Genomic DNA, 23,578 nt, shown 5'->3' with positions numbered 1-23,578 from the left:
TCTATGTTTATAATATAAATGTTTAAAATATAATTTGTTTAAATATATTTTGTCTTAAGTTAGGGTTAGGGTAGCCAATCATCCCGGAAAACTTAGGACGTCCCGATTTCGTAAGTCACAAAAAATTAATCAAAAAAAATGAGAAATAAACCTAGCTCAGCAGGAATGAAATGAAATGAAATCAAATCAAAATAAAATGAAAATTTATTTATCAAATTTAAGTAGGTACATGCGTTTCGTGGAGTCCGTGGAGTTCGTGGAGTCGTGAATATTAGTGGTTTCTTCGCTTATGATAAGAAATGTAATTACTTTCATGAAAATTCTTAAATTAATTCTGTTTTTGTGTTTTGGGAAGGTGTTACCGGATTTCATGATTTTAGGGTTTAAGGATTTATTAAAGAGTATTTTGTGGCCTTGGGATATTACCATACCATATCGGAGTTCGTTGGTTTATGCCTTATGGTAAGCGCACGTTATTATACCACGCGGTGCAAACTTCGCATTTCTTCGTGGAATATTCAGCACTGATCTGTAATGTGCGCTATGAACTAAATTTTTCCATTTAAAATAAAAAAAATTACTGACTGACATAATATCAACGCACAGTTTTGTAAACCTTTGGGTAGATTATAATTTCAACATAAGATATATAGATATATTTTCTTTGTAACGTAGAGCCCCATAGAAAAAGGATTATGATAAATTCCGCCCGACATTCAAGCGCAGCGGGGCGGGCCAGCTACTCATTATATAAATTCAATATTTAAGTAAGTAATGAGTAGAGTTTGATCATATTATTATAGCTATAATAAGTTAACTCAGTGCCTGGTAAAACCAACTGTGGTTTTTGTGGCGCTGAATGTAACAAAAACTCTCTGTATATTTTTTAAATTTAATAAATATAAATTAAAAAATTAATAAATATAAATTAAAAAATATTTTTTTTTTTTAACATAAGTAAGTAATTGATAAATAATTTTACTAATTGCTAATGCTGTGTGATCTCCGATATTTGCCTATAACTACCCAAACGGAAAAGATTATAAAACAAACTTTTCAATTTTTATACCATAGTAATTTTTCGGTCATAGCTCGGAAAAGGTTAAAGTTTTCTAAACATAATAATGAATTTCCATTAACGCCTCAATAATTTGTAATACCGATAACTTAAGATCAGTAACCTATTGCTTGTTTCGGTACCAATTAATCTGATCCCTATCACTACTTTACGACAGTACAATTAGAGGTCAAAGTAATTTTGGGGGTGATTTCAGTGCGTGGTCTTACCCTCTCACGCGATACTAAAGCTCTAAACTACTAAATACCGAAGTAGCCGACAGCCGACAATATGCGGACAACTAGCCGACAAATAACTACATAGACGCGTGGCTGAAACCGCCATAAGTTCTTGAGTCGGTAGAGCGCGCGAACGCGTTTAAAAAAATAACGTTCGAATTTCAAATCGTGTTTTCATTTGTTTTAAATTATAATCTGTTGAGTGGTACGTGATTTAAACTTCGAAGATGGAGAGCTGCGGGATGAATTGCATAAAATACCTTCTGGTTGTTTTTAACGGTTTGTTTATGGTGAGTGTTTTGTCTCTGTTTTCTTTAATCTAATGTTGACATTGCTGTCTCTTTTCAGTGGAGATTTCAGTAGTATTTTCGTGGTTGTTATTTTCGTCCCGTTGTGAAAAGCGTGCCCTAGTCACTGAAGAAAATAATCGTACCTACTGCCCTAGTGCTCGGCTTATTTATATTTCACGGCCGGCTGCGAATTTTATTCCGTTTGTATTAATTAAATATATTATTTTGTAATAAAAATGTGAGTAGCTAACAATAAAATCAGACTTGGACAGCAGAAATATTAGAAATAATGTAACGAATAGTTAGGACTTGAAAATGAACAAAATAATACTAATAAACATTAAACAGCAGGCTTTATTTAACAATCGTTCGATTTTTGAATCGTGATCAGATTTTGTTCATACTAAATTAGGTACCTACTTAAAGTTAGTAATGATATGTCATTCTTATTCTTTTTACTAGCATTACGGCTCTGAGTTCTAGCCCTTTTTTGAGTCCATTACTTTTGAATAATATAATTTATATAGACTAAAAATATTAATACAGGGACATGCTGCTAAGATAGAGCAAAAAATAAATTAATCTTACCGAATTCATTAGTTGCGGTAAATACTATCACCATTTTGATTAACTTTATATCACATTATCACCGGGAAATTGTATTTAATAGTTTTCTGTTACATTTCTACGCAAAATATCTACTTATATTTAATACGACCTCTGTCTGATTTACTCTACTAGTAATAAAACCATATCGGAACGATACAGATCGAGGCCTCCATAATAAAAGTAGATTGCCTTAGAGAATACTGGCTTAGGAACATCAGGAACTAAATAAGTCATAACACTATTATATTTACTTTACTATACTTTACATCTACCAAAACAATACCTTCATAAGATATCGTGTTATGTTTTTTTTCCTTTTTTGTTTATAATTTTTAACTGCTGCTTTTTTTTACAATAATATGTATACTTTACTATCTGCTTATTGTCCTGCTCCTATACACTTTCTCTATGTTATGAAACTATGTATGTAATAAGTAGTTTCTATGTAATGACTGTTTTTGTCAAAATAAATATTTAAAAAAAACTACTAGGTACATACTAGTCTTTGGTCTGGTGGGAGGCTTCGGCCGTGGCTAGTTACCACCCTACTGGCAAAGCCGTGCCGCCAAGCGATTTAGCTTTCCGGCACGATTCCGTGAACCAAAGGGATATGGGTTTAATGAAAACTGCCATACCCCACTTCCATGTTAGCCCGCTTCCATCTTTGACTGCATCATCACTTACCACCAGGTGAGATTGCAGTCAAGGGCTAACTTGTATCTGAATAACAAAAACTTTATCTATACATACTTTGTAGCTGTATCAATGTTATTTTAGGCATTCATTAGGGTGCATCATCATCATCATCAGTCCATGGCTGGCTCACTACTGAGCATGGGTCTCCTTTCAGAATGAGAAGGGTTTGGCCATAGTCTACCACGCTGGTCAAGTGCGGATTTGCAGACTTTACACACATTTGAGAGTTTGAAAAACCCTCCAGGCATGTAGGTTTCTTCACGATAATTTCCTTCCGACCGAGAGAGAGGTCTAATAAAAATGGTTTATGAGTTTCGCACGTTCGTAATGGCTCAACTATTCGGTCTACGGAGCCCTAAAAAGAGGCCAGTTTTGTGTTTTGTGCAGAGGATCGGCGAATCGTCACGGAAATCGGTTGGACATCCTTGAGACACGTCTACGTGGACATGATTTACATAATCAGCTTGTTAGTAAACATTAAATATAACAAAATATATGGCAGAGATTCCGACACTAATAATTTTAGGCTTATTTCGTGATTTAACGACATAATATTGTAATATCGATAAATAATTTAAAGAAATATTTTTATATTTTGATAAGACTTACACAGTTAAATAATTATTTTAAATATTAGTCTAGTCGATATTGTTGTTTCTTATAGCTTCTTATGTTGGTTTAACTTTTTTCATAAGTTTATTCTATTGTTACCACACTAGAACAACGGCTTTTAAATGGTTAAATAGATCTTCCGGTCATTAAGCTGATCAAGTAATTCACATCTTGCAAATAACTTGAAAATGATTCATGCTAACTTTACTATTAAAGTAATGGGTGTGTTAAACAATTTCAATGTTATATTATTCATAGATGTGTTTATTTGCGCATCGATGATCTCAGATTGATGTAAATCTCATCTTTCCTTTATCTATGACTAGCTGATGCCCGCGACTTCGTTCGCGTGGATATAGGTTTTTTAAAAATCCCGTAGGAACTCATTGATTTTCCGGGATAAAAAGTAGCCTATGTGGTAATCCAGGGTATAATCTATCTCTATTCCAAATTTTAGCCCAATCCGTCCAATAGTAGTTTTTGCGTGAAAGGGTAACAAACATACCTACACACATACATACACACAAACTTTCTTTATAATACTAGTGTGATCTAAAAAGTCGTGTTCATTTGTTTTTTGTGCGCATGTACACGATTTGCACACGCGTAATTAATCAAATTTGAAAGATTTGCATATGGGCTATTAATCAAATTAATATGAAAGATTTGCACATGCACAATTAATCAAATTATTAAAATTTGAACGATTTTCATATGCGCTACTAATCGAATTAACATGAGTACTTATATAATTTGTTTATTTATTCATATTGACAAATCATAATCAACTTATAACTTGCTACGTCAACCACAATTATAGGCTGATTTCTTTCTTTATTCTTTTTAACACGTTTTTAGGGTTCTAAAATAAATCTAAAAACCGCGAATTTGTGGTCACATCATTAAAAAAAAATATGTTTCAATTTTCAAAGTAAGAGAACTATACCAAGTGGGGTATCATATGAAAGGGACCTGTACATTCTAAAACAGATTTTTATTTATTTTTATGCATAATAGTTTTTGATTTATCGTGCAAAATGTTGGAAAAAATACCCAAGTACGGAACCCACAGTGCGCGAGTCTGATTCGCACTTGGCCGGTTTTTAACTTTAACTTTACTATTAAACTATAGGTATGTCGAACAATTTCAATGTTATATTATTCATAGCTGTGTGTTTGCTTGCGCATCGATGACGTCAGATTGATGTAAATAAGTTAAATGAGTAAATGATTTGTTTTTTTATTAATATTGACTAAATCATCCACTGTAATTTGCTACTTACTCCAACCGCAATGAGCCGCAATGAGTCTTTATTTTTTATTTATTTTACTAGGACAGCGAAAAGTATAATAGTTAAGGAAAACATTGTGAGGAAACCTTCTTACATGAGAGTTAAGACACTGGGATCTTGGACTATATCCATCCATACTTACTTATACTTATCCATACTAATATTATAAAATAAAGTGTGTCTGTCTGTCTGCTACCTTTTACGGCCCAACAGTGTAATCGATTCTGACGAAAGGTACAGAGTTAGCTTATATCCTGGGGATGGACATATTATAGGCTAGGCATAGACAAATCAAAGAGTTCCCACGGGATTCCTAAAGATCCATCCTCTTATTCGACTGGTATGTAATTTGTTACCCAGGTAGCTTGCAACCCTGTAATTGACATAGACAATTTTTGATCCCGGAAAATTAAACCGTTCCTACGGGATCCTTAAAAACCTACATCCGCGCGGACGAAGTCGCGAGCATTCTCTAGTAATGAATAATTCTATTCACCTGCAGAGTACCGAATGCTGTAATACGGCCTATCCTTAATCAAAGGAACTCGGACACGTTCACGCTTATTCAATAGTATGCGTCATTCTCTACAATGGGTGACGTAGGTACACGTGGTTTCAGTGATTAGTGATTACCTACTGATGAATAAACTAATGTTGCTTATTATTACTTACATAGATATTTACCCCATCCAATACAAATGACAGGCACGCAAGATCCCAGGGGTGCCTTGATGGTATTTCCGATATAACTGTAAAATTCACGGGAAAAATATTTTGCGCTCGCTTCGCCCGCGCTTCATAGTAGTTCGTTTCGCACATAATCAGCAAAATTAAAAATCTGGAACCCTTCGCTCGTGATAGGATTTGCTATATAGATGCTGATTTCCTATATCTACGCTCTCACAATGAGTTGACCTAAGTTTATAAGCAAGAAGGACAAACCAACCAACAAACATACCTACCTTCACATTTATAATATTAGTAGTGATAAATTAATATACTATGGATGTGACATAACTCAATGGGTATGTATACCCCAAGGTTACAGGCTACTCGGATTTAACAGAGCTTTTCGTCGTCAGATCGAAATAGGACAGCAATTAGTTGATTAAAACAAGTTTAAATTTATTTATAACACCCCCGACAAGTGAAGGTTACAGTAACTAGAAAAGTGCTGATAACTTTCAAACGGCTGAACCGATTTTCTTGGATTATAAAATAAATTATAACGAAAAAACTAAATTAAAATCGGTTCATTAGTTTAGGAGCTACGATGCCACAGACAGATACACAGATACGCACGTCAAACTTATAACACCCCTCTTTTTGGGTCGGGGATTAATAAACTTGAATAGTAATACCCACTAAATGTAGTAGGTAACATAAGCTACTTAGTGCAAAATTCGTGCAAGAAATAAATAAAGCATCAAGGTGTGGACCACGATTGGGTCACGCGATAGCACAATCATGGCTAATTTATTCAAAAGCCCATGTTCAAGTTCCCGGCAATGAAAAATAAATCCACCCAAATACACTTTTAGATACCACAGTATCGTTAGCAATAATTAATTATAGCAAGTGTAAATTAAAAATTTATAACACCCCCGACAAGTGAAGATTATAGTAACTAGAAAAAAGCTGATAACTTTCAAACGGCTAAACCGATTTTCTTGGATTATAGCTAAGAACACTCTCGATCAAGCCACCTTTCAAACAAAAAAACTAAATTAAAATCTGTTCATTAGTTTAGGAGCTACGATGCCACAGACAGATACACAGATACACAGATACACCGATACACAGATACACCGATACACAGATACACCGATACACAGATACACACGTCAAACTTATAACACCCCTTTTTTTGGTCGGGGGTTAAAAAGTAAGCACTTAAGTGGCCAGAAAAGACAAAAATTAGGGTGCTCATCCGAATCCGTGAAAATACGTTCCGAAGTAGTCATAGAACTATGTGTATGGTAGCTTACGCACTAGATCCGACTTCCTAATGTGCCTGGGACAAATATTTTATTTATTTGAGCCTACAAACACTAGCACGCAGTGCTTAAAGATAATCCTACTAATATAATAAATACTAGCCGATGCCCGTGACTTCGCTCGCGTGGATTTAGGTTTTTTGAAATCCCGTGGGAACTCTTTGATTTTCCGGGATAAAAAGTAACCTATGTGCTAATCCAGGATATTATCTATCTCCTTTCCAAATTTCAGCCAAATCCGTCCAGCAGTTTTTGCATGAAGGAGTAACAAATATACACACACACACACACACACACACACACACACACACACACACACACACATACAAACTTTCGCCTTTATAATATTAAATAGTGTGATGAAAATGTGGATGTTTGGATGTTTGTTACTCAATCACGCAAAAACGACTGGACGGAACTGGCTGAAATTTGGAATGGAGATAGATTATACCCTGGATTACCACATTTTGGCTACTTTTTATCCCGGAAAATCAAAGAGTTCCCGCGGGATTTTGAAAAATGTAAATCCACGCAGACGTAGTCGCGGGCATCAGCTAGTAAAAAATAAAATGATTTTCTGGTAAGACTTATATGCTAGAGCCGTCGAAGGGACACGCCGCGTAGGTATATTTCACGGGTTACATAACCAAGTGAGCTCGGCCCGATTTCACTATATAAGGCTTCCTCTCTCATTAGTAGGTATACCTCGTCCACGGCGTTGTTCATCTTATAGAAGTCACGCACATCTTAAAAAAAAGAGCCAGCTGCGTGTTAGAACAGAACACGCATCGAGGTAGGGTTCCATAGGCATGTCTATAAAAACCACCTTACCACAAATCAAAAAGAACTATAAGTTGTTGACACAACCATAAATAACATTTTTTAATCTAAGACAATAACAAGTGTAAATTAAAAATTTATAACACCCCAGACAAGTGAACGTTACAGTAACTAGAAAAGAGCTGATAACTTTCAAACGGCTGAACCGATTTTCTTGAATTATAGCTAAGAACACTCTCGATCAAGCCACCTTTCAAACAAAAACAACTAAATTAAAATCGGTTCATTAGTTTAGGAGCTACGATCCCACAGACAGATACACAGATACACCGATACACAGATACACACGTCAAACTTATAACACCCCTCTTTTTGGGTCGGGGGTTAAAAAAATAAAGCCATGAATTTGTGGCTACATCACAAAAAAATATTAGAATGTGTTCACGGAAAACAGGTTAGTTTACTAAATCACATTAACACAGTGGTATGTAAATGGTACGGAACTCTTCGCGCGCGAGCCTGACTCGCACTTGACCGGTATTTTTTCTCTGTACATTATTTAACATGTACAGTTTGCTACTACAAATTATCTTGGGCGACTATAGTTTGTTCGTTATTGTTAGTCAATAAAGAGCAACTGCCGAGTTTCTTGCTGGATCTTTGTGGCGTCGTGTCGTGCTACGACGCGGTGTCGTGCCGTGCTACGGTGCAGCAGCGTACGCGGCGCTTATATTCACTGCAATATCAGAACTTTGTGAAATCCGCCAGAGTGAACTAAAATGATGGAACACTTGGTTTGGTCTTGAATCGGTAGGTAATTATGTCAAATAATAGGTTATGGTGACGTAAAATCAAAGAAAAATAGGTTTACTTCAGGTTTACCTGCGTCAAATGTGCAGTTAACATTTGACGCCTGCCAGTGACGTCGAAGCCTCGACGCGTTGTCAGAACTTTCCCAACTGACGTCAACAGTGACTCCGCAACGAGCAATCCAAATCCTCATTATCAAGCAATTCTTTCATATTGCTTTTGTCATGGCTAGGCAAATGAACAGGCTTAGGTAAATAGGTTTATTATTAATTCTAGACCTAGCCGATACAAAGGATATTGTTACGAGCACAATGTGTTTTGTTTCTGGCTAGACTAAACGGCGCGTGAAGGTTGATCCATTTTTTATCACAATACTGGTTAAAGTTATAAGTATTTGTTAGGGTTGACATGCTACCCGATTAGGTACAGAAAACAAAAAGAAATTTTGTTACTTTAGAGTCTTGCCTACATTAGGTATTTTCACTTTCGTAACTCCCAAGCTAGTAGATCCATACGAATGCCAAAGTGTGTCCATCTGTCCACATTTCTGTCTGATAACTTTTCACGACCCACCCTTAAGACATACGCTTTTGTCCTGGAAAATCGTTCCCATAGGATTTTTGAAAAACCACAGCGAAAAAGTCCTCTTTCGTGCAGAGAAAGTGCTTTTGTCCCAGAAAATCAAAGAGTTCCGGCGAGATTTTCAAAAACCGAAACTTACGCGGACGAAGTTGTGGGGTATCATCTAGTATGTAACCACAAATAGACATTTGGCTTGTAAATATAGATATTAAAACGAGCAAAGTTTTCTCGTCCGAGGTTCTATTTATCGTATGTTTCTGTACTACTATGTTTCTGTATATGATCACGTACTTACGTCATGGCCCTATACCGGACATAATATCTCAGGGGAACAAAACCATATCCAAACCTTTCTTTAACAACAGCGGAAGCTCTATTACTAAGTCTGGGATCCGACGCACACCTACGGAGTGGAGTGGAGTGGCTAGTAAGTTATTTTTGCTAATAACTTACTAAGATACAAAAACACGGAGGAGATTCAATAGGCACACTTAGTTTGAATTGCTATCAAAAAAGACGCTGTGACTCAGACTCTCAGAATAAAAAAAACTCAGGCGCTTTTAAAATCAATAGTTAAGACTCCATTCTGCAGGTGAGCGCTAACACATCTTACTTGTTGAATAAACATGTCTGACACTTCACCGAATTCTAAATTCTTAAGAGGGCTCTCTCCGTCACTCGCTTCTACTCGCTTCATACAATCGTAGTTCCAATTTCATTTGAATATTAAGCAACCAAAGTCCATGAAATTTTGCAGACATATTCTAGAAACTAATATCTATGTCTGTGGTTTTCCAGATTTCTATTAAAATATTCGGTTTCAAAGTTACGCGGTCTTAAAAATTTACATACAAATCTTTGAGCCCCTGTAATTTTAAAACTACATATTTTTAGAAAAATCTAAAACACCACAGACACAGATATTAGTTTCTAGAATATGTCTGCAAAATTTCATGGACTTTGGTTGCTTAATATTCAAATGAAATTGGAACTACGATTGTATGAAGCGAGTGGAAGCAAGTGACGGAGAGAGCCCTGTTAAGTAAAAAAAATATTGAACACATTATTAGACATTCCAAACATTGATTCTTCAACAATGCGGAAGTAGTTTAAAGTCTTGGTAATTTATTTAGTCAACCTTTGGCAACCTCTTGGTATTGAATTTCTCAATATTTGAACCATAGTGAAAAAAACTGCTTAAAACTGTGGTTAGATGGTAATTCGATAGTGTAAGGAAAGATTGTATCTAGGTTTTTTGTTTATTTTTTTTTAAATCTACAATCATCATATTATATTAATCTTTGTACACAATAATTATGTGTGATAGGTAACTGAGTAGTGAGTACAGGTATAGCTTGTCTATTTTGAAATGATGCGCCCCAATACCGCAAATCAACAAAATTATGTAGTGGGGCGCGTCATTTCAGCTTAGACAAGCTATACCATAATATTAAAAATCTCGTAAAAAGCCTTTTATAATATGTACCTAACACTTACTACTTGCTAGTTTGTTGTATATTGAAAATAGATCCCAATTCTAACGGTCAAGTGTTCTGGATTTTAAGAGTCGTTCGATCAGTTTAATTTATCTCTTTACACAAGCTTGCATAGGTCTCTTTTCTCTACACAAACACAAAATAGTCTCCTTAACTCTAACTCAGAACTAGAGATCATAAGTAGCCTCGGAGCCTCTTGTCTGGGATAAGAACTTTCATTCAAAGAATAAAAACTGTAAATCAGTACAGAACCCTCGCAACGAAAAGGTAACTTACCCTTGACTGTCTCTATTTATATTTATTCATACATATTCATGACATAGGCGCCTTTACTATGCCCAGTGACTCATCTATAAGCCATAAAAATTAAAAAGACTTCGTCACTATTCATCAATCATGCATGGCTAATCTCTTCAATTGTGTCGTGTGAAAGGAATTGTATGATGAAATGAAATAACATTGAATATGCGAGGTTGTAAAAACTGCCGCGTGGGCGTAGCTTTTACACTATAACTAGCGACCCGCCCCGGTTTCGCATGGATGCAATGTAGATAGATAAGTACTTATGTGGTGTAAGTATGGAGTGATTCTTTGCCTATTTCAAAAGAATAATACAGCATTTTCGATGAAAGCTTTCAGTCGGCTCGATTTCTTCTGACATTTTTAACAATTAATTATCGTAATAATCGTCATATTGTAACAATTTAAAAATCTTACAACCTTATCTAATTAATATACAAATCATGGCCGCGTGGAATGGTGCCAAGAAAGAAAGAAATAAATAATAAATTAATTAATTTAAAAAAAAGTTTATCAACATTCATTTTGCCTTTGGCCGGAAACTGTACTGTAATGATTACCCATAACATCGATAAATATAATAAGTCTATGATCCCTAAGTATCTACATAATCTTAAATACGACGGTACGGAACCCTTTTTGTGCGAGTGTTGACCAGTTGTGTTTGTTATTAGGAGGCTTACTACAGCGCATTCACCTATTAAGCCCCGAAAACTCATTTATAACCTGAAGGTATCCATTAAAAGCGGTGGAATTTTCCGGAAACACAAATCGAACTTCCACATTTGACTGATAGCTAGTAGTTACAACTTACATCAATTATTTACCTGTCCTGCCCTACATGGTACCTCCTCGTACATTCACTATACGACGTAGAAGGTGTTGTACCCAATTTGTTGATGGTTAATCGATGACCTGGTTAGCGTAGTAAAACCTTATAGAGTTTTTGTTTAGGTGAATCCACATCGTTATTATTTTACGATAGATTTGTGCATACTGATAAGCTTAGCGATGGCTGTTGGAGCCTTGTTGGGTAGGTATTCTGGGGAAGTACAAGTAATTACCTAGATTTTAATCTTATATATAAAAATCAATGTTTGTATGTTTGTGTTCTATAGGCGGCTAAACCGCTGATCAGATTGTTATGAAACTTTGGTAGGGTGTTCTGAGGGCGCCCGAGATGGTTCCTGCATAAAAAATTGGTTGTCTGTAAAGTCGGTTTACTGACGATAGTTGAACGTGACAACAAAGGCCGATTGTGCTTCTTTGTCGCTCGATCCGCGCTCTCGCTTGCACTTCAAGCCTTACATGGAACGCCTCAGAGCGAGGTAACGCCGCATGAGTCATGTTTTTTCGTGCGTGCAGCCGGCTCTATCGAATTATAAGACGTTGTCACGTCAAAAATACTATATACATATATATGAATAAAAAAAACATGTTTGTTTACGGCATTGCAACGCATGCCGGGTACAGCTAGTTTTATAACAACTATCATTCAAAACATAGTAATCAATCCACTGACTGAAAATAATATACGCTTGCCTAAGAAAATATAGGTAGAGATAATTTGCTTTTGTGACCAGTGAGACTAGGATGGACATCGAAAGGGGTTTTCACGGTTTTCACATATTTATTAAAGGACACTGTACTTAGGAAGCGTATAAATTCATCAAGAATGTTTACTTATTTTAGTATAGTTATTGTAGTCCCAAATAATTTAAAAAGAAAATAGATTATACTAGCTGACGCCCGCGACTTCGTCCGCGTGGATTTAGGTTTTTCGAAATCCCGTGGGAACTCTTTGGTTTTCCGGGATAAAAAGTAGCCTATGTGCTAAGCCAGGATATTATCTATCTCCATTCTGAATTTCAGCCAAATCCGTCCAGTAGTTTTTGCGTGAAGGAGTAACAAACATACACACACACACACACACACACACACATACAAACTTTCGCCTTTATAATATTAGTGTGATAGTGTGATTACATTAGTTTTCACTAATAACTACCTGACAATTTAGTGATAACAGGGTCAGGGAAGTAGAGTAGGTCAAATCAAATATTGATCGCACAGAAAATTACATACATTTTAATGAGCTTTAGGTCTTTTTTGTCTAAAAATAAACTAGGTGGCTGCTTATTAGAAGTAATTACCGTCCCACTAATGAATAAGGTCTGCTCTGATTAGCTGCTCTGCATATTTCTATGGTACTCGTTAGTATTAACAAAGTATTGTATAAATAAAAGGTGTGATAGCCTATTTATTAGAACGTCCGCCTCCTAATCGGATGTCGGGGGTTCAAACCCGGGCACGCACCACTAACTTTTCAGTTATGTGCGTTTTAAGCAATTAAATATTACTTGCTTCAACGGTGAAGGAAAACATCGTGAGGAAACCTGCATGCCTGAGAGTTCTCCATGTTCTCAAAGATGTGTGAAGTCTATCAATCCGCACTGGGCCAGCGTGGCAGACTATGGCCTAAACCCTTCTCATTCTGAAAGGAGACCCGTACTCAGTAGTGGGGCGGAAATGGGTTGATCATGATGATTGTATAAATAGATAAAATGACCCAACGCCTATAATTATTACGTGTCAGAGGTTGACAACAGCCATATTACTACTCCTAGTGAGGTGCTAAAAACTTTCGCGGTCATTATAATAAAAACCAGCCGATGGCGAGTCAAACTCGCGCATTGAGGGTTCCGTACTCGGGTATTTTTTTTTAGGTCAACGGGAAGTACCCTATAGGTTTCTTGACGGACACGACGGACGGACGGACGGACGATCGGACTGACGGCCGGACGGATAGACGGACAGACAGACAGACAACAAAATAATCCTATTAGGGTTCCGTTTTTCCTTTTGAGGTACGGAACCCTAATAACGTTGCTAAGTATATAGTTGCTGAATCTGATGTCTTCCCTGGCAAGTGGGAGGTCCTGGGTTCGATTCTAAACTGATCCGAGCGATTGTCATCGAGATTGTCTTATGCAATTAACCCTTGTCCGTGAATTTCTGAATGGACTTAATAGGACGCTTGCTCGTGTCTTTTAGTAAATTGACTAATTGACGCAATTCAAGTCTAAAGTGGGATTGATTTCATGGAATGATGATCGCAAAGGATGATAGTAACTAGTAGAAGCATTCGTTGTCACGTTAGGTTATACCTTGCCACTAATTGACCTACAGCCAATTACTACAATTGGCATGCAGATGTATAAAATGCATCCATTTTGTTTCAAAACAAGGAAAATATAGCCCACAATAATTACAAAGTCCATGTGTAAATTTTTTATTCTCGTCTAAGCGTATCATGGCCTTTTCACAAAATGCTCTTTGTCATAATGTCCTTTTATTATTTATCAGAATTTGCTTTCTTCTCTCATAAAGTCCTTTTCTCAAAAGGTTCTTTTGAAAATGTATTTTTTTAACCCCCGACCCAAAAAGAGGGGTGTTATAAGTTTGACGTGCGTATCTGTGTATCTGTCTGTGGCATCGTAGCTCCTAAACGAATCGATTTTAATTTAGTTTTTTTGATCGAGAGTGTTCTTAGCTATAATCGAACAAAATCGGTTCAGCCGTTTGAAAGTTATTAGCTCTTTTCTAGTTTTCTTATAGAGGTTTTTTTGTCGGAGGTTTTTAAATTTTGAGTTATTAGTCAGTCTGCTCAAAAAGCTCATCAAGCTCGCTTACAGCCAATGACAGACATTTTATTAAGTTTGGTTTTGAGGATCACAATGACTCACATAATTTAAGAAGTACATATTATGTTTTTGGAGTTAATGCTGATTCAGAAATTTAGGTATTAAGTAAAGTTGTTTTTATTAATAACATAATCAGGAGATTCCAAAAAATTATTGTAAAAAATTAAGTGGTTAAATTTGCACTCAAATTTTTAAACACCCAGAGAATTTAACAAAAGTTTAACGTATATTATTGAGCGTTGATTTCTTCACAAAGGGATCATAATAATCTGCCATACCAAAAAAGCTACATCTGCTTTAAAAAATTCTTTCCACTAAGCTGTATCAAAAGCTCTAATTTAACGGTGCATATTTATTTCCGCTTATTCACCATTATTACATCATTTGTGGAAGCCATTTTTAACTTTTAACCACTGCTTCTAATACGCGGAACAATTTATGCCGTCCCATATCACACGTTTGAGGCATAGACAAAAGAAAATTAAAGACGGCAACGACCGAGACTGATCCGGGAGCCGGCACTTTATATTTAGGACCGTATCACGTGTTGCAGAAGTATAGGGATAGGTTTGAATAATAGACACTTTCCAATTTCACTTCACTGTATTTTTGAGAATAGTTTTCGCTTACAATTATTATTTCTCAATACCCGTCTTTATTCGATTCCTTCGCTATTTATATCAGTTTGACAGATATATTTTTAAGGTAAGTAGGTACTAGTTTTCAGAAAGCTATTTGACAAATTACCACAGAGGTAAAACCATGGTGATGTAATAGACAATTAACGTAACAATTATATCAGCTAAATGTAAAATACGACACAATATGTATTGATCTAAATAGTTAATAACTAAATGTGATTTATAATCCATTCCCGCCAATTATTTATAAATAATAATAATTAATCTGATATAGGTCTAGATGTCTATGACTCATGATATAAGGCAGCATCTTGAGGTAGTTGTTAACACACGATATAGTGTATCGGAATTTAGTGGCTATAGGTATTACACGTGACAACTTTGATATGATTTTTCTTACACAATCATAAACAAGGTATTTTTAATTCTTAATCTTAAAACTACACCCAGAGTGACCTATGAACCTACAATATTAGGTCTTTTGCTTTTAGGTGATGCTTTTATGCAAGAAATCCTATTAAAATTGGTTGAGGGATCCAGCAGTTTTTAACACACAAATAATTTCTACCCTTAACACTTCAGAACGTCTCAATTTCTTCAGGAGTAAAAAATCTCGGACTGCCCGCACGGCAGCTACTTTGTGACTAGATAAACAAAGGACCAGCAGATAAATACAACCAGTTCGAAGAATCTGATCTTTCTACCAAATCAACGCTTGCTCGAAAACGCGGAATGCTAGTGCGTGTAACTCACAACTAACACTTATGAATATACGGTCGCGAGGACTTCGTCTACTTTATCCTTTAGTCTGTGGCTTATGGGGCAATAAAGTTCAGCACGCCATCAGCTGTCGTTGGAAGTAGGTCGCAGGAAATGAGGTCAGCGTGAAGGATGAACTATATCCCCACATACCGCCATCAAGTTACGAAGATTCATAAACAAATGCTAAATAGCCATAGATTTGATCAAAGTCAATGTAAATAGCCACGAAAAAGCTTATTTCCAAGACTATATCTTATGAAGTCGGGTAAAAGTGACATAATAATTAATTAGATAAATTACATTCACATACATAAAGCTCTTTTTGAGATAAATCCGAGGTCTTAACAGGGCTCTCTCCGTCACTCGTTTCATACCATTTCATACAATCGTAGTTCCAATTTCATTTGAATATTAAGCAACCAAAGTCCATGAAATTTTGCAGACATATTCTAGAAACTAATATCTGTGTCTGTGGTGTTTTAGATTTTTCTAAAAATATGTATTTTTAAAGTTACAGAGGCTCAAAATTTGTATGTAAATTTTTAAGACCGCGTAACTTTGAAACCGAATATTTTAACAGAAATCTGGAAAACCACAGACATGGATATTAGTTTCTAGAATATGTCTGCAAAATTTCATGGACTTTGGTTGCTTAATATTCAAATGAAATTTTAACTACGTTTGTATGAAGCGAGTGACGGAGAGACCCCTCTTAAGATTTCTAATAATTAAAAAAATAATTATATCATCCACCATGGTAATTTTAAAGTTGATTTATACGTAATTTTTCAACCTACAGTTCATAAACACATTGTCGTAATAGCCTTCGCAACTACATGTAACACTCACATGTGAATGCATCAATGGATTAACCAATATGTAAGTAGGTACGAGTATATCGGTGATCGGATGCGAACGCGTTGGCGCATAACATGATTGTGGGCTTTGAACTGCAAACTTTGGTGCTCCAAGGTCTTTTAAAAGGTGTTTCAACTTTAAAGATATGCCTACACTTGAAATTATGCTTGTAGCAACATTAGTATGTGCCAGGCCCGCAACGCATCGGCGGTACCTCTGGTGCTGCAAAAGTGCAAATGTTCATGGGCGGCGGTAATCACTTAACATCAGGTGACCGGTGACCCGTCTGCTCATTTGCTTACTATCGTCTGTCGTGTCCGTCTAGAAAACCTATAGGGTACTTCCCGTCAACCTAGAATCATGAAATATTGCAGGTAGGTAGATCTTATAAGCACAAGTAAAGGGTAATATCACAAAAAAAATTTAAATGTGTTCATGAATCTATACTAATAAATAAAATTGGAGTGTCTGTCTGTAATTTCGAAATAACTACCTCATATTAAGCTCATATGGTTATTTGAACGATACCAACACTGAATCACACATTTTTAAAATTTTTGTCTGTCTGTCTGTCTGTCTGTCTGTCTGTCTGTTTGAAAAGGCTAATCTTCGGAACGGCTGGACCGATTTTGACGGGGTTTTCACAGACAAGTAGAGAATTGACCAGGGAGTAACATAGGCTACTTTTTTAACCGACTTTCAAAAAGGGAGTTGTGTTTTCCTACCTATGTACACCGAAATCTCCGAGATTTCTGAACCAATTTGCGTCATTTCTTTTTTAATCGATAGAGGAACTTCGCGACATTGTTTCATAAAAAATTTGGAGTCCAACTCCTCAATCCTGATGCTGCAGGGGATCTGACCAATCCACGCGGGCGAAGCTGCGGGCATCAGCTAGTAAATAATATAATTAGTATGTTCAATTCTTAATGCAAGATAACTATACTAAGTTGGACATCATATGAAAGGGCTTTACCTGTATATTCTAAAACAGATTTTGATTTGTCGAGCATAATGTCAAATAAAATAACCGAGTACGGAACCTTCGGTGCGCGAGTCTGACTCGCACATGGCTGTTTTTTTTTTTTTTTAAAGGAACTATATACAATTTATGTCTAGCCCAAGTAATTCGTAACACTTGTCCACATGTTTACTGGTTCAATTAATACTGTTCGTCCTTGAGCGGCCGCTTCGTAACAATTGGTAACAGGCGTTCATTTAGGCTCGTCACTATTGCATTGTTGGTAACATCCACACTGATGAGTTAAGAGGAGTCTCTCCGTCACTCGCTTCATACAAACGTAGTTCCAATTTCATTTAAATATTAAGCAACCAAAGTCCATGAAATTTTGCAGACATATTCTAGAAACTAATATCTATGTCTGTGGTTTTCCAGATTTCTCTTAAAATATTCGGTTTCAAAGTTACGCGGTCTTAAAAATTTACATACAAATCTTCGAGCCCCTGTAATTTTAAAACTACATATTTTTAGAAAAATCTAAAATACCACAGACACAGATATTAGTTTCTAGAATATGTCTGCAAAATTTTATGGACTTTGGTTGCTTAATATTCAAATGAAATTGGAAATACGATTGTATGAAGCGAGTGACGGAGAGAGCCCTGTTAACATTGATGCTTTTAAATACATTAACAACAATGGAAAGTTTAAAAAACCCTGACGAAGATTCTGAAAACGGTTTTCAAAAGACAGCGGTGTGCAAAATCAAAGGATTTATTCAAAATGGGCACCATAATCCACTGTACACTTTTTGATTGCCAATTATTGAATTTGTAACATAGTTATATAATGGTTATAACTAATTACGTATCTAACACTACTTGGTTGATGAAGCTTGGTTTTGAATGACCTATTTAGTGATATGCCACTATTAAGTTTTGGTTCCGTGACGGCTATAATATTAATACTGCCCTATGACACTACCATCTTTACCATCTCTATCTTGTGAACAAATGCATTCGTCTCAAAATTTTTACTTGGTACTGGACTCTTCTTTACTGTAACTCTACTAACTCTAACTCTGTGGTAAGCAGTAAAATGTACTTAATAGAAGCATAAATGCACTGCTCACCTACCTTAGTTGAAATAACTCGATACTTCTTTTTCTATTGCGTCCTGAAAATATACTAAACTAAACCCTGGCTTAGAACCTTGTGCACGCCACTGGTAGTCAAACAGTTTTTAACTTCTGTTAGATTGTATGTATTTAAGCATATAGGTATACTATCTACTCTTTGTTAAGTATAAGAAAGTATCAAAATAAAGACCCTGACCATTTTCTTGCTTATATTCATAAATTGATTCGTACTAAAAGCAATATCGTGTTGCCTTTACAAGTACAAGGGCTTAGATTTAGTATAACTCATGTACATAAGGCACGCAATGGAAAAAGCTTAAACCATTTGTCACAAACAAAAGTATGTCGACTTAGCTTTGTGTTTTTTAAGGCATTTAATTATGTTAAAAGCTTTTATTATACAAACAAGTACCAATTGTAGTAGGGTTCCGTGCATGAAAATATTACATTGGAACCATGAAGCACAAATATATTTTTTAAGTTTGTCAGACTACCAATCGTTTTTGTTTGACAGCAGAAATTAATGTTATTGATCAATCATTGATCAATCGTATCTGTAATCCGTCGTTAATTGCCAAAAAAAATATTTTTTTGACAAATGCCATCATGAGTAGCAGTTTAAACTCTAAAGAAAAATATCTCTATGTGTTTATAGTAAACCAATCTTGACGATTTTTTTTTAAAGAATATTAGTCATTTTAATCATGACTAACATTCCCCTTTCCCATTCAACTAAGCGTTAAGTGGGTACGACAATAGTGCAACGGGTGGGGTTTGAACTGTCGACCTTTCGGATTTCAGCCGCTCCTATAACCGTTGAGCTATTGAAGCACAAAGGTAGCTCACATCCTGGAAATTTACTGCAAAATTAAAGATATCCTACATGATTAAAAAAATTAAATCCAGGTGGACGAAGTCGTGGGCTAGTAAAAACAAATTGTTTATTTGCCACAATTAGTCATAATTTTATTCTATTGTTCCAGATCTTCGGCATAGTGATCATAGCAGCAGCATGCGTGGACCTGGGCATGATCAAGGGGTTTGCTGGCATGGAGACAACGGGGCATGAGACTGACATCGTCCTCATTGTGGTTGGCGTGCTGATCCTTCTTGTTGCTGCCTTCGGATGCTTCGGCGCTTGGAAGGAGAGCCCGAAACTGCTTTACATCGTGAGTTCCATACATTTGACCATCATTATCATAATTAGCCCGTGAATATAGTCCGTCCCTAGTTAGTGCCCCCATGCCCTGTCCTCAGCCTTTCTCATCCAACCGCTTCCCAAAATAGTCTATGAGGCTCTACCATTTTATTTGTCCACAATTTTGATCAACTCTATATTCGGGGAAACCCGGTCACCAGGTGACGTCACATAGTCATAGTACAATTTTTTTATTTTTAAGAATATTAGCAAATCTAAATAATATTAGCTAATCGTGACTTATACTCCCCTTTTCAATTAAGCGTTAAGCTTGTGCCAGGAGTGGGTACGACAATAGTGCAACGGGTGGGGTTTGAACCGCCGACCTTTCGGAATTCAGTTCGCTCCTCAACCGTTGAGCTATCGAGGCTCTGATTTGTCTACTTACTATAATTGAAGAGATTATTTTGGCTGACGCAAACTTTTCAACATTTACAGATTGCTCCTCAAAATCAGACTAATTTTTAACATACCTGTAGGTATTTATTGTCTCATTGTTCATACATTCTAGTGCTTCTGGGAGGAATCTTTTCAGAGATAAATTGACCTTGTCTACGTCATTTCAATGTTTATACCTTTTTAGTTTTAAATTATTGGTTTTGAATGAAATTGTCCCCTTGCAGTTCGCCGGTTGTCTCATCTTAATCATTCTACTGGAGCTTTCTGTGGGCATCGCCGCAGCAGCTTTACGGCCACAACTCGAAGGCACCATGAAGACCCAGCTCCGAGCATCTTTCATCAAGAACAAGTCAAGCCGTGAGGAGGACTCCACTTACAAGGAGTTCTGGGATAACATCCAAACCAAAGTAAGTGTAATCATTAATATTAATTAGTCCCCTAACTGCTTGATTGCTAGAAAAAAATATTATTGATTTTTAGTAATTTAAAATGTGATAGATCATCATGCTTACCATGGACTGAACTGATCAGTCTTTTATGCGCTTATTGCTATATTTCATTTTAATCTCCAGTTTTCACATTTGAGTATTGTAATTTGATCAAGTATTCTTCTAGTTTCATCTTATCAGAAATTGGCAATCATTAAAGCTAACTAGATTTTATTCATTGCTACCCTAACAGTAACCTAGTACCTACTCATGATGAACCACTATTTCTATGGCGAAGGTTCTATAAGTATACTGTTTTAATTATTTTTTTATACCTTGCCCGTGGATTTACACATACATACATTTTTTTCCTTAGTTGGAATGCTGTGGTGTGACCGGCCCTGACAACTACATCGCTTCCGAGCCTCGCCTCAACCCCGCCTACAGCTGCTGCCCTCCCGACGACTCAGATCACTCCATGGAAACCAAGCGCTCTGACTGCATCTCCCTCACCAAGTATTACCAAGAAGGTTGCGAGGATAAAGTACTCGGCACAGTTCATAGTGCTGGCATGACTATTATTGTCTGTGGCATCCTCTTCTGCTTTTTGGAGGTAAGTTTCTCCTGTAATGGTGATGGTCAATTATCTTTCTCACTAAATACTACCAGGAAAATTGTGAGGATAAGGTACTCAGCAGTGGCGTGCATAGGGTTTAAAGTCAAGATAAGCATTAAGGTATGAAATTATTTTCTGGCGGGTCATATTGGAAAATAAGTATTGATTTATTACAACTAGGGTAGGCAGTACTTTTATACCTCTATGAGCTGCACGCTACTGGTACTCAGTATAGTTTACAGAGCCGGCATGATGATTATCGTCTATGGCAACCTGTTCTGATCTTCGAATATCTTTGGTTGCCGGGCAATCGATCTGACCGGATCTCTCACTAAATATTAATAAGAAGGTTGCGAGAATAAAGTGCTCAGTGCAGATCACAGTGCTGGCATGGTCGTTATTGTCTATGGCATCCTCTTCTGCTTTTAGAGGTAACGTCTGCTTGTATCCAAATACTGTAAAGGTCTTCCGGAGGTTGTCACGACTCAAACACATATGTAATGAAGATATTTTATGACATGATGAAGACGTATTAACCGAAAATAATCGTTTTCAGGTTGCTGGCATCGTTCTTGCTCTGTGGTTGGCCCATACCATCAAAACACAGGACAAGGGAAGAGAAACTGCTTAATCTGAAAAAGCGCTTTAAAAAGTTAATAAAAAACCGCTACAGTACTACCATTTTTATAAGTTATAATGATATACCTGCGCAGAAGTAGTCGATTTTTAGTCTTATTTTTAAATGTCACGAAAATATCTCAGCCAATCATAGCGCGCGTCCGTTCGCTATTGGTTGTTGCCTACGCGCCATGTTTTGTACGCGTGAAACATGAACGAGATGGCACAAGTCTCTATTGTTCTTGCGTTTAAAATCTTAATGTCAAGCAATAAGGTCTATATTTTATTGAGTCTACATTCGTTTTTAGCCGATACAACTTATAAGAGTGGTAGTAATGTACTATATTATTAAGGAGCACCGTTTTAAGAGATTTATTTTTACACAAAACTGTAAATTGAACGGTACCTACCTTCTACGTAAAATATACTTAGTATCAATAGATTTGTAGTTATTATTATTTATTTTAGAATAGAAGTAGTTGTTGTTGAACTAAGTGATTACTACTCAATAAGTTTATTATCATGAAATTGCAATAATGTATTTAAATATAAATAGGTGTTTTAGTTAAAATCAACCTGTGAGTTAATAATTATGACTTTTTTCTTAAATATTTGATTTTTTCAGTACCCAGCTAGTTTTTATATAACATCCTTATTGTAAACATTTGCTGTGTCTATTATCTGTTTTAGATAAAACTAGTAGTCCCGACGGTGTATCTAAGTTATTTGTTTTGCATCATTAATAGATTGTTATTATTTTTTTCCTAAGTCATTAATAAAATTATTGTAATAGGATCTTGGATTATAGTGATAATTCAATGATGTGGTATAGCGGTAGTTAATGGGGCTAGAATTTATTATTAAAAAAAAATTAAAAATTTAGATTTTCCGAAGTATTTAACATAATATATTATCTAGAAGTTGAAGTAAATTTTTTTTACAAAAAAATAGAGTAGTTTCTGCGGGAAAATATTTTTATGTTAAAAAAGTTAGAAAATCTAATTTTTTTTAAACCATTTTCTTTAATAATGAATTCTAGCCACAAACTACCGTTATATCATATCATTTTATTATTACAATCCAAGACCCTATTGTATCAAATACTAACGTAAATAAAGCCATCTTTTTATAAAACTTTTATGTAATAATAAATATTACTTAAGTGATTTCAAAAAAAGATCACATAATATGGCCTTTATATAATATTTGTATTTTTCTAAGTCCCTGCCGAAATAATTCATTTAATGAATAATTTTTGCAAGTATTTTTCGACATTTACCTACCTAGTTAAGGTAAGGGATGTCGCACTGAATTTGTTATGGGTGCTAAACTAATTTAGTTGTTTACATATTTTTACGTTAAATATTTCAGTCTTTATATTTTTATTATGTATTTGCAAATTCTAGTTAGGTACCAATATTTTTAAAGTATGACGTAAACTAGTATCTCTAGTGGTTAAAGTTTTTTTTTTTTTTCTTTTTTTTGCATTTTAATT

General features: G+C 35.7%; 1 protein-coding gene across 1 annotated transcript; it reads left to right on the top strand.

Annotated features, from left to right (window-relative positions):
• Window positions 1–1,364: 1,364 nt before the first annotated feature.
• Window positions 1,365–22,996, top strand: LOC123881134 (23 kDa integral membrane protein-like). The gene is made up of 5 exons (XM_045929741.1): window positions 1,365–1,586; window positions 19,808–19,993; window positions 20,646–20,828; window positions 21,226–21,462; window positions 22,022–22,996. Exons 1-5 carry the CDS (start codon window positions 1,524–1,526, stop codon window positions 22,094–22,096), a joined length of 744 nt encoding a protein of 247 aa, XP_045785697.1. The 5' UTR covers window positions 1,365–1,523; the 3' UTR covers window positions 22,097–22,996.
• Window positions 22,997–23,578: the final 582 nt, after the last annotated feature.

This window comes from Maniola jurtina, chromosome 3 (genome assembly GCF_905333055.1).
Source record: "Maniola jurtina chromosome 3, ilManJurt1.1, whole genome shotgun sequence".
NCBI lineage: Eukaryota > Metazoa > Arthropoda > Insecta > Lepidoptera > Nymphalidae > Maniola > Maniola jurtina.
Note: the sequence above shows the minus strand (reverse complement) of the source record. Positions and strands in the feature narration are given on the sequence as shown.